This window comes from Penaeus japonicus, unplaced genomic scaffold (assembly GCF_977035675.1).
Source record: "Penaeus japonicus unplaced genomic scaffold, GWHDUDI00000001_assembly GWHDUDI00000008, whole genome shotgun sequence".
NCBI lineage: Eukaryota > Metazoa > Arthropoda > Malacostraca > Decapoda > Penaeidae > Penaeus > Penaeus japonicus.
The window spans coordinates 17,546,590-17,559,374 of record NW_028234410.1 but is presented as its reverse complement, the minus strand read 5'-3'; the positions used below and the strand labels follow the sequence as shown (position 1 = coordinate 17,559,374).

Below are 12,785 nucleotides of genomic sequence, written 5' to 3'. Positions count from 1 at the left end.
GGTCCTGTATTGGAAAGTTTGTTTTGTATAAGTAATACTAGTCATGCTTCTAGATCATTGATGGTGCAAGATCAGCTGCACGAACTATTCAGAATAACCTTCTGGACAGCAGTAAGCAAGAGGCTATAGATATCCTGCTGCATGGTAACTTGTTAAATAATTACCTAGCAGCCCTTGCCCGATCGCTTCTACCTCCTAGCTACTTGTATGGTAAGTTGAAATTGTAAAAGGTTTTAAAGTTCAGATATATAATGGGGAAAAAGATATTTTTATTTGCTAAAAGTTTAACACATAATGTTTTTGCTTTTTACATTTATTGTCATTATAATTGTTGTTCATAATTTTACATATGTTGATATAGTCATGGATATTTATGTTATGAAGAGCATATGACTAGGATATTTACGTGTGTTCGTTGACATTGAATAGAAAAGCAAGAAAATCAATTTACAAATCTCTATGCATAAACTCTCTGGTTTGCTGAGTGTTTCTTTATTGACTTTTACTGATTTTATATTTTATAAAGCCTAATAGTTCTTCCAATTGCATTTTCCAGCCCCTATAAGTGTTCTACGCCAAATTTGTCGACGTAGCCCAGAGTACACTGCACCAATTCCTCTGCGTGTTGCTGTAGGAACTTATAATGTCAATGGTGGAAAGCACTTTCGCAGTCTTGCCTACAAGCATCTCTCCTTAGATGACTGGCTTCTTGATTCAAGGAAAAATGCTGTTCAGAGTTGTAAGTGAAGATGTAAGAGGTCTTTGTCTTAAAATAGTCTTTGGAAATGCCTTGAATAATGAATCAGGACATTGGGAAATAAAGACTTGCATCATTGTGTCCAGATGGACTTAATATGAAAGTAATTGAATAGAGATTAAGGGTCAGGTATAACTGTTTAGTGAATATTAACCTTTTCAGTATTGGAAACCTCTAGATAGGATGCAATATCAATTTTACCAAATTGCCTAATTATTTATATCATTCTTTGTCAGCTTTGGTCGACACAACTCCAGAGGAAGAAGATACTGATAACAAAGCCCCTGATGTTTTTGCAATTGGCTTTGAAGAAATTGTTGATCTAAATGCTACCAACATTGTACAGAATACACAGTGGTCGGAAAATGCTGCCTCCTGGGGGAAGGAACTGCAAAAGGTAAGCAGGGTGAATGTGCTGTCATTTAAAATCATTTTGTAACATAAGCAATGAAATGGTCTGGAGAAGATTATTATCACAGAGTAAAATGTTTTAAGATGAATATTTGGAAGGGACTAAAGGCTAGATATTTATCAATTGATAGTGCTAATTTCCCAGTGATTTGAAACAGTTTTCGGTACAGATGGCCTCAGGCTGTAACACCAAATGCATTTGTTGCAAAGTTAGACTGCTAAAACTAAAGGAATAAAAAGTATAAAGTAGAAATAGCTATTGCTAACTAAGAATTTGGGCTATTCACATTTAGATGTCCACTAGGCCATAATATATATGCTTATTATTTAGATTATGCCTGTAGATTGTGCTACACTATAGAGTATACAAGGATATATTATTAACTGTGTTTTTCACATTTTTTCCCCCTCTTTTTTTTAGGTCATTTCAAGAGATGAGAAATTTGTGATGGTAACTTGGTCCCAGTTAGTTGGTGTAGCATTGTTTGTCTTTGTAAATGAAAAGCATGCAAACCATGTGCGAGGAGTATCTGTGGAAAGTGTGAAGACTGGCATGCAGGGTGCAACAGGTAAATAATGAAAAAAAATTCTTTGTTTGTATGTGTTTGAATAAACTTCCTTTATCATTATCACCATAATAAAATTATTGCAAATACTGTTTCAATTATTGTGCAAATTTGAATGATAAAATGTCATTACATGAAGATGATTGCACCAACAGGCAACAAAGGAGGAGTAGGCATACGTCTGGTTGTCAGAAACACATCAATGGCATTTGTCTGCTCACATTTTGCTGCCGGTCAGAAGGAAGTAAACGAGCGGAATAATGATTACGACAGCATTGCACGGAAACTTATATTCCCTCTTGTAAGTAATGAAAAAAGCATGTATGACATAGGAAAGCAAAAAAATTGTTTGATTAAACAGATTCACAAAATTATTAATTTTTGGAGAGCATTATTATCTTAGTAGCTACTAGGACATAGTTTCATATATTTGACAAATACTTACATTCAGAGAAAACCACAGTGATGATATTTAGGAGAAGTGAAAAGTTGACAATATTTTTTTCCAGTTTATAAATGAAATATAAACCACAGTGAAGCATTTACCTCTTTTCAGATGATTAATATTTGGTTCCTTATTTATGAGTTTGGACTATCAGGCCATCTAAGATAAATATGCCCATTTTAATTGGAGGTGATGATAGTAGTAATTTTCATGCATTTATTCTATAACTTCTATGGTATTGTTATTTAAAACAAACAAGCACCGACTAGCATTGTTCACCCCCTTAACTCCAAAAGTCTTATCCAAGCCAATGGTGGAGGAATCCATCAGTCCTAACTGCCACAATCATGGAAGGCCTGATAAAAACAAGCTTTTTTCCTGTGTTTTTTACTTGTGAATGGGATATATGAAGTGCCTTTTAATATTTCTAGTTCTGTTTGGCAAGTTTCCTCCAGCCACTCCCACTATATTAGCACCATCACCATGCCCCATGGAGCTCCTCCTCTCCCTCAGCCAATCACGCACTTGTATTCCCTGCCGCTTTTTTTGTTATTCTTTCTTGTGCATGAAGCATAGTGAGTGTGAAATAGTTATTCTGGTGTTGTATGGCTTATTTCATGCAAGCAAAACCTCGCATCTATCCCATATCTCGCCTATACCCCCTCTTCACACTATACGTTTGTTTATCATACTTGTACATCATTTGTCTTTTTACTGTTTGTATTTTTAAATTTATATTTCATTGTGTTCTATGATAAAACATGCTCTTTAAAACATGTGTTTTATTTGCATGGTTTATTTGCATTTCCTTCAGCCACACCCACTATTTCAGCCCTATCTCCCCATGCCCCTGTTAGGCCCTCCCCTCTCGCATTCTCAGTTTTATTATGCCTCATGGTATTCTGTCGTAGTTTTTTGTCTTTTTTTACTTTTCATACATCTGCTTGAATGTTTCATTATTTTCTATGAAGAAATATGTGATTTTTCTTGCTTTATTTATGTTTTATTTGTATGTTTTATACATTGGTGTTTTATAGGCATGGAAGCTTATTCCCATTTCCCTTTCTATTTGAGTGGGTAACCAACTATTCTTTCAACTATGAGAAGTGACTGGGATAGATTTTTGTGTATTTAATATATTCCAATAAAATATGAATTTTCTGGTGTGCAACTCCAAGCTCTAGAAATGCCAAAGACCAAAATTGACCTTGGTAAAACTTGAAAAATCATACTCTAAATGTGACTAGGGAGACAGACATGCTGAATGTTTTACATTTTTTAAGGGTTAAGCTAGGCAACTCTACTAAGACTGACTTCTAGGTTTTGTTTCATTTCCACCACTATCCTCATCCTCATGTGTCTTCAAAATCACTGACTGGTATTCAATGCCTCCCTCAAGTGAAAGGAAGAGTGGTAACCACCTATGCTGCTGGTTACCCATTAGTTTAGGCCTATGCAGTATAGGCTGGTGGCTGAGATGTGAGTGGCATGTACTGTTGCTATTAGTTATGGTCATTATTATTGTCAATATTATGTTAAGTTATATTTTTATTTTATTTACTCTTAATGTTATGTTATTGTTATTTCATAAATCTTCTTGTTATATGTAATACATCATTTTTTTAGTGATTTTAATGGATATTTTTATGATTATGATGATCATCATCACAGTATTATCAATATTATTAATGTAGTTATGATTATGTACAGATTCCCCTCCCCCATTCCTTCTTTTTTACCACATACCATCAGTTTACCAATAAGCATGTCATGTAGGTTTCAACATTGCCACTTGGTAGCAAAGGGACCATCCCTTTCTGCCCTCAAAATCACCATGTTGTTTATTGCAGTCTCTGGTGAGAATATGTTAATATGCCCTAGGGGGATAAGTTAATGCCTTAAGAGAGAGATTTCTCATGCCTTTGTTCTTCCAGGGAATGCCTCTGTGGGCCCATGACTATGTCTTCTGGTGTGGGGACTTTAATTATCGTATAAGTCTTCCTCGTGATGAAGTAGTCGAGCTTGTTCAGAGACGAGAATGGAGCGTACTACTTCAACACGATCAGCTAAAGGTTAGTATTATGGTTCAGTTGTTCTTTATCCTGATAACAACAGGGCAGCTTTAACTCCAGTTGGTATAAACACCTGGGTATTTCAAAAGCCTCAGGTCATTTGGCTGCTCTAGCTGTGGCTGACCGCTACATGCACAGTCACCCAGCATGCTGGCCATACAAAAAGTAATGATATGATATCACGTCTCCGGCAGCAAGTGCTGCCACCACATGAAGTGATGTTATGTCACCCTGTGTTAATGGGTTTACCCGTTAACAACGGGTGACAAGATATTACGTCAAGTGGTGGCAGCATCAGCTGTCGGGGACAAGATATTTTGTCATGGCTATCCTCCTGGCTGGCGCACCAGGTGATTGGGCATATAGCGCTTGGCCGTGGCCAGTGCAGGCAAAAATCCTGAAGCGTCAGGCTTACGCGTTTGAAATATCCAGGTGTTTTGACCCTTTGGAGCCAAAACAACCCTGTCATTTATGCGTTAAAAACCACAGCAAACTTTACTTCTATTTGTAGATTTATTGCATTGAAGTATAGATAAATTTGTGTTTTATATTTAGCATGTTAAGACAATGAAATATAATGATTGAAAATAGCATTGATATAATTTTTTTAAAGAAAACATTGTTGATAGAAACACTGAACATATATGGATAGAAATTTTGAATGAAATACTTAAAGGAAAAATGAGATTGACAGGAATTATTGCACTATAGCAAAGTTATGCCGAAGAGAAGTGCTTCAAAGGTTTCATAGAAGGTGACATCACATTCGCTCCAACATACAAATACGACCTGTTCTCTGATGATTATGATACCAGTGAAAAGTCCCGTATCCCAGCATGGACAGACAGGGTGCTCTTCTGGAGGAGGATGTACCACCGAGACAAGGATAATCCAAAGTGGACACCAGGTAGGTGGGGGTTACATTCCTCTTCTCTTTTTGCTTAATCTAATGACTTGTATTCTATTTTTAGGTCAACACCTATTTTTCTCATTATTATAGATATTTTTATTTTATCTTCCCTTTTATCCTTCTGTTTCAATTTTCATAGTATTCCTCCTCCTCCTCCTCCTCCTCTTCCTGTCTCAGTTCTGATGCCGGAATAAGATTTCAGTTGATGTTGCATATTCATTTAGCTGTTTATTTATTTATTTTTTTTACCCCTGCCTTCCTTCTTTCCTTCCTTTTTTATCTATGTAATTTTAGGTAAATATAAGTATGAAGTTATTGCTCACTTTTAACCCATTCGCGCCTGGCTGTTTATTTGCCTGATGCTGCATCCCTCTGTGAAGATGATAAGCGTACGCAGCCTCCAAGTGCTACATCTCTCCCAGCGTGATACCGCGCTACGCCTCTCGGGGCGCTCTACACATACCTGATTTTACGAAATGCTGAGAGGTGTTCGTTTGTTTGTTATTTTGTTTTTTTGTTTTGCTAAGTCAAGAACAGTGTGTATAGAAATACAAGTTTAATGAGTATATACATACGTAACTATGCAATATGATGTCATCTCACAGGAGCAAAATATTCCCATGATGTGATAGCATGTCAACCAGTGCGAATGGGTTAAAGGAATAAAGGAATGTGGTTGTAGTGTTATATTTTTATCACTGGCATAAACAAATTGAATTGAAGTACAGTAAGGTCATACTTTGAGACTGACCCAAGTATTGTACATTTTTATGCGCATTGCTGAAAACAGGGTGGAACACATATTTATGTATGTGTTAAGCAATATGTTTGAACAGGTTAATATTTCTTTATAGTTTTCTTAGGTAAAAATAGATATTTCATTTATATCTACAACCATGTATACATTACCCTACATAGTTCTTCTACCCTATTGTATTAGGTCGTTTTGTTCACTACGGAAGGGCTGAGCTGAAACAGAGCGACCATCGACCAGTGTTGGCAGTGATCGACGTTGAAGGCTGTACTGTCATTGATTCAAAGCTTGCCAGCACATATGAGTCTGTCGTAGCATCACTTGGTCCCTCTGACTGTACTGTTGTGGTGCAGGTAAGCTGAAAGAATTAAGAAAGATATTCCTATAGTTTAATGTAAGGTTACAGGAATCACTTTCTGCTAGGAAAGGATGTAAAACTAGAATTAGAGCAGACACTTTTTTGCAATTTTGTAACATCTCGTTATTCCGCTTCTAAGGACTTAACTAACTAGATTTTAATGTCATATGTGGGGAATTAAAGAATTTTATGGAGTTAAGGAAATTTATTACATAATTGTTTGGATAACACAGTGTCAACTCTTTTCATTCAGCAGGCAGAGGAGGAGGTAAAGATCATTTATGAGTGAATATGAATGTCAGGACTTTTGATTCTAGCAATTAGTGGGCAGAATTTATACTGCATAAGGCTAACTTTAGGTTAGTGCATGCACATAGACAAAGGGAGGATATGACTGTGCTATGGTATATTATATTATTTTCTATCCATTTATTTTTATAGTAAAATATGCAAATATGCATGTAGATTTACTTTTTTCCTCCTCATAACATTACTTGTTTTATGGAAGATCCTGGAATGCTGTTTTGTTCATGAAATTAAAATAATGATAATATGAATATTTCAGTGTAGAAAAAATCATAGCAATTTCCTTTTATGAATAATTTCCTTTAGTATAGTCAATTACAACTTTTATTGATAGTAAGTGGCATGCTCTTTATTTTCTGTGCATTGTGCATACACATACTTGGCAGCTTTCATTATTTTTCATATTTACTAAAGACTCATTTAGTCACAATTCACAACTGTTGTTGTGGACCAGTTATATTTTATGATATATTATTTTCTTCACTCATTATTTTTTTTTGTCTGGAAAATGTTGAAAGCTCCTTTGAAGAACAGAAAACAGGAACTTTGCTTTGCCCAATGACACCAGATCGTATCTGTACATGCCATACCAAGGGTGGGCCAGAATGCTGGGTGGCCCTTATCCTTGCCTTGACAGTGGAGGTTGCCCTCTCTTCTCCAAGCTTCATAGGTAAAGGGTTTTATGGCTCCAACATTGCAAGGTCTCGAGCAGAAGACTTCCAAAGTTGGCTTACCTCCCCCTCCCCCTCTCATGTGCACACGCACGCATGTGTGTGTGTGTGTGTGTGTGTGTGTCTGTGTGTATATGTGCGTGCAATTTTTCTTTGTGCCTATGGTCAGCAGGAAAATGCTTGAGTGGAATTTTATCAGGCTAAAGAATACTTTCAAGATCATGCCATCATTTCTGTACTGGACTTTAGTTTCTTTTGGAATAACAATTAATAATGCAATCCTTTTATCTTACACCAAATAAGAATAATCAGTTCTGATGAGGACCAGGAAATATATAAACAAAAGGGAAAAGATAGCCATGAGGAAAATTACACTAGTCATCAGCATTAAGATAGAAAGTAACATGAGTAGTATTGATGTGACTGTTAACCCATTTGTGCCAGGTGACGTAATATCAGTCATGGGAATAATTTGTTCCTGCTGGATGACTTTTTTTCACGTTATGATCTTGTTGTTAAATATGTATATACTCATAGGAGTTCTGTTTGAAGAGAAACATTTTTATTTGTTTGTGAAAATAATGTAAACAATATAAAAACCTCCCATTATCTTCCTGCTCTGAGAGGCGCATTGCGGCATCACAGCAGGAGAGATCTTGCACTTAGTCACTGCATGCACTTGTTATTTAGCCGGCAGGAGCGGCATTAGCAAATATAAATCCTGGCGTGATTGGGTTTATTAGGACTGTAATAATAAGAAAAAGATGATACTTGTAATCATAATATTTCTGATAATGATGAAGGTGAATGTAACAATGACTTTACATTACAGGTTCAGAACCTTCCACCTGGTGCTGATGCAGATTCTGTTTTTGATGACGAAACTCTGGAGAAAGTCCAAGAGGCCATGGGGACAGTGGGCTCAGTGGTACTCGTGCGTTTTGTGGATAACAGAGTTTGGTTCACATTTAGTGATTCACAGACAGCGCTAAAGGCCACAGGATGTAGTCCATTGCAGGTGATTGTGATTATGGTTATCCTTGCTTATATGATCTTTTTTTTTTTTTAGGCCTGTACATTTGAAATACCCTGGTGTTTAGACCGATTTCAGCCAAAACCACCCCTTTGTTACATCACAGATATATATATATATTCTTTAATGATCACTATGCACAGCTATTTGTGCAATATTTCACCACTATTAATGATTACAGATTTGTGGACACAAGCTGGAAGTGAAGCTCAAGACTGAGGCATGGAGGGCCCAGCTGGAGGAGGAGCTGGCCCTGTGTGGGGACACTGCTGTGCCTCTCACAGATGAGACTCTTAACATCACAGATCAAGTGGATTCTTCTTTCAGCATTAGAAATATTGAAGGTAAGAAGTGGTGCAGTATTCTTTCATTTTTTGTCAATAAAAATATTAGGTAATTTTGTACCAATGTAATATTTAGGTGAAGTTCTTATATATCTTTTCTGAATTTTCATTTTGCTTCTTCCTCTTCTTCCTCCTTTTACTCTAGTTCATTATTTCTTCTCCTTTTCCATTGTGTCCCTCCCAAAGGTCTTGGTAATTCATGTCATATTGTGTGCAACGGCTAAGATAGTGAGAGTTCTGTACATAATATCACATTCAGAATCTAGTTCCAAGAGTAAACACCTCACAGACACACACTCTCACTTTCTCCTCTTAATCTTTCCTCTTACCTCCTCCCTTCTCCCTCTCTCTGTGTTATCATTCTAGCCACTCATTTATCTCACAAATATCATAAAAAGTTGTATTGGCAAATATCTAAAATATATTGAACAGGGGCTATGGAGAAACTGTATCAGTCAGAACTTGAGGTCGAAGAGGAAACGGTCAGCAGTGAACCTATAAAGGAGCAGCGTTCGCCCATCCAGCCCTCTAGGCCCCCACCCCCACGTCCTGCCCCATCAAGACCTCCCCCTCCGCGTCCCACTCCTCCAGGATCTGCCCCAACCTCACCAGCTATAGCTCGGGCTCAGGCCAAAGTTAGTTGACCAGTGAATTCTTCTTTACTTATCATCTTTTCAGAAATGCATAGAACTAGGAATTCTTGTTACATTGCCTGATATTTATATATAATTTGTAGATACAGAAATATAAATCTGTATCCAAGGTCAAACTGTTTTATGATTCATGATTTTAAAGGCATGAAAATTAATATTCCAGGTTAAGGTCATCACAAAGCCTGCAAGACCATCTCAGCTGGCACCAGCAGGAAGCTCTGTGGCCTCAAAGTCCCCCACTGCAGAGGAACAGAGCCATGAAGTTGCCCAACATCCCTTACCATCTAAGCCAGAGGTGGAAGCACCCCCAGGCCCAAAGCCAGTTTTACCACCTCGTACTCCATCTTTAGAAAGTCCTGTCATAGAAAAGTCTTCAGCTTCCTTCACAAGTTCCCTTTTTGGTGGTCCCCCTTCACTGCCATCTGATCTTCCTCCCCCTTCCACCAATGACCAGCCCTCTGTGTCCCCCTTTGGTGCTCCTCCCTCACTACCAGACAATTGTCCTCCACTGGTACAGTCTTCAACCAAACCCTTTGAGGGTCAGCCCACCGCTTCTCCATTTGACAGCTTGCCTTCTAAACCTGATGATGTGCCTCCCAGTTTACCTCCATCTGAAACTCCACCTTCTAGCCAACCACCTTCAGGACCCCCTCCTTCAGCACCGCCACCCGGTCCACCACCCTCCCTGCCCCCTCCTGGTCTACCTCCTTCTCTACCACCAAATGGCCCATCCTCGGCTCCCCCGGCAGGTCTCCCACCTAGCTTACCTGCAAGGACACTTCCTCCTGTGCCAGCTAGAAGTGGCACAGGACCACCTCCTCCCATACCATCCCGATCTTTACCCCCTGTTCCTGCACGAAATCTTCCCCCAGTGCCACCTCGGAAATAGCTTACTGTCCTCTAATTTATTTGTTTAGATGGCTTCTCCTGGCCTTTTCAGGTGTCTATTTTCACTTTTTTTCTAAATTAAAGTTCAAAATGAGCAACTACATAGCGAGCTTTGGTAATGGATTATTTTGACTTTTATGAGGGAGAGGGGGATGGGGATGTACGTTTTAAAAACTACCTTTTGTCATTTTGACATCACAAAAAGAAAGGAGAAAGAAGGTTTCTTGTTACACAAACACATGACGGCTAAAAGAACATTTTCTCATTTCAGTATTATTATAGATTATTTCTCTTATCTAGTCTTATGTGATTTTCTTTGTGATTGTGCATGTGCAGTATGTTAATTTTTTTCATTTTACATTTAAAATGGTTCTTAAACATTTAGGCATACAACACCTGCACATACACACATGCATACAAAAGTAATGTTTATGTGTATATGTATATATATATTTACATATTTCTATGTATATGTATACATATATTTATATATTTATGTGTATATCTATATATATATATATTTATATTTATATTTATATGTATATGTATATGTATATATATATATATATATATATATATATATATATATATATATATTTATATATTTATATGTATATGTATGTATTTATATATTTATTTTTATATGTATACATTTATATATTTATATGTATATGTATATATTTATATGTATATGTATATGTATATATTTATGTATGTATATGTATTTGTATATATTTATATTTATATGTATATATTTATATATGTATATATTTATATATGTATTTATATGTATATATTTATATATATTATATATATTTATATATGTATATATATATATATTATATATTATATATATATATTTATATATGTATATATATATATTTATATATTTATATTATATTTATATTTATATTATTTGTATATGTATATATTACATTTATATGTATATGTATATATTTATATGTATGTGTATATGTATATATATGATATATATGTATACGTATATATTTATTTATGATATATATGTATATGTATATATTTATATGTATATGTATATATTTATATGTATATGTATATATTTATATGTATATATGTATATGTATATATTTATATGTATATGTATATATTTATATGTATATATGTATATGTATATATTTATATGTATATATATATGTATATATTTATATGTATATATATATTTTATATGTATATGTATATTTTATATGTATATGTATATGTATATTTTATATGTATATGTATATGTATATTTTATATGTATATGTATATGTATATATATATTTTATATGTATATGTATATGTATATGTATATGTATATGTATATCTTATATGTATATGTATATGTTTATTTTATATGTATATGTATATGTTTATTTTATATGTATATGTATATGTTTATTTTATATGTATATGTATATGTATATTTTATATGTATATTTATATGTATATATACATATACATACACATATACATACACATATACATATATATATGTATCTATAGATATAGATAGATAGATATTCATTTATTTATTTGTTTATTTATTTATTAATATATTTATTTGTATTTCATCTTGTAACTGTCAGTCACACAGAGCTGTTGTCGTTGACCACAAACTATTTCCCTAAAGTAAACATCCAAGATCAGACATATATCAATATTGATTCACATAATCCTCCGTATAAAAGGGCATGAATTTCCACAGTGCAGGAGATGTAATTTACATGTTTCAAATTACTCCATCATCCATCTGAAGACAGAGTAATCTGAAACACTTCAGTGTTCAGTCTCATTTATATTCTTTTATATATTTGTCTTAAGGAACTCTGTTCATAATCCTCCGTCTTTCTGTTTGAAAGTTGTTTTATATATACATATATATAATATATATATATTATATTATAATATATATATATATATACATACTTATATATTTATATATATATATATATATTTATATATATATATATATATATTTACATATATATATATACTTATTTATTTACATATATATATATACTTATTTATTTACATATATATATATATATATATATATATATATATATATTTATGTATATATATATATATATTTATGTATATATAACATATTTATATATATATATATATATAATTATATATATATATATATATATATATATATATATGTATATATTTATATATATGTTTATATATATATATATATATATATTTATATATATATATATATATTTATATATATTATATTTATATATATATATTTATATATATATATATTTATATATATATATATATATATATATATATTATATATATATATATATATATATTTATATATATATATATATATATTTATATATATATATTATATATTATATAATATATATATATATATATTTATATATATATATATATTTATATATATATATATATATATTTATATATATATATATATATTTATATAACAACTTTCTTTCATTCTGCTTCAATTTTGGTGTATCTTTCTTAACCAACATTTGATAAGATCATGCAAAGGAAATTTGAGTATAATTTTTGCTATGTATTCACTCATGGTCTTCAATGCCACTTAAGATCTTGATAT

At 33.5% G+C, this 12,785-nt stretch overlaps 1 protein-coding gene across 1 annotated transcript in view; it reads left to right on the top strand.

Annotated features, from left to right (window-relative positions):
• Positions 1–10,376, top strand: part of Synj (synaptojanin) — a 28,812-nt gene extending 18,436 nt beyond the window's left edge. Inside the window, exons 10-22 of the mRNA XM_086539142.1 lie at positions 54–210; positions 557–739; positions 994–1,154; positions 1,590–1,737; positions 1,890–2,035; positions 4,114–4,251; positions 4,963–5,158; positions 6,102–6,268; positions 6,527–6,541; positions 8,083–8,268; positions 8,465–8,627; positions 9,060–9,262; positions 9,444–10,376. Of these exons, the coding sequence (XP_086395268.1) occupies positions 54–210; positions 557–739; positions 994–1,154; positions 1,590–1,737; positions 1,890–2,035; positions 4,114–4,251; positions 4,963–5,158; positions 6,102–6,268; positions 6,527–6,541; positions 8,083–8,268; positions 8,465–8,627; positions 9,060–9,262; positions 9,444–10,169 (2,589 nt within the window). The 3' untranslated portion in view covers positions 10,170–10,376. The remainder of the gene's footprint in view (positions 1–53; positions 211–556; positions 740–993; positions 1,155–1,589; positions 1,738–1,889; positions 2,036–4,113; positions 4,252–4,962; positions 5,159–6,101; positions 6,269–6,526; positions 6,542–8,082; positions 8,269–8,464; positions 8,628–9,059; positions 9,263–9,443) is intronic.
• The last annotated feature ends 2,409 nt before the right edge of the window (positions 10,377–12,785 follow it).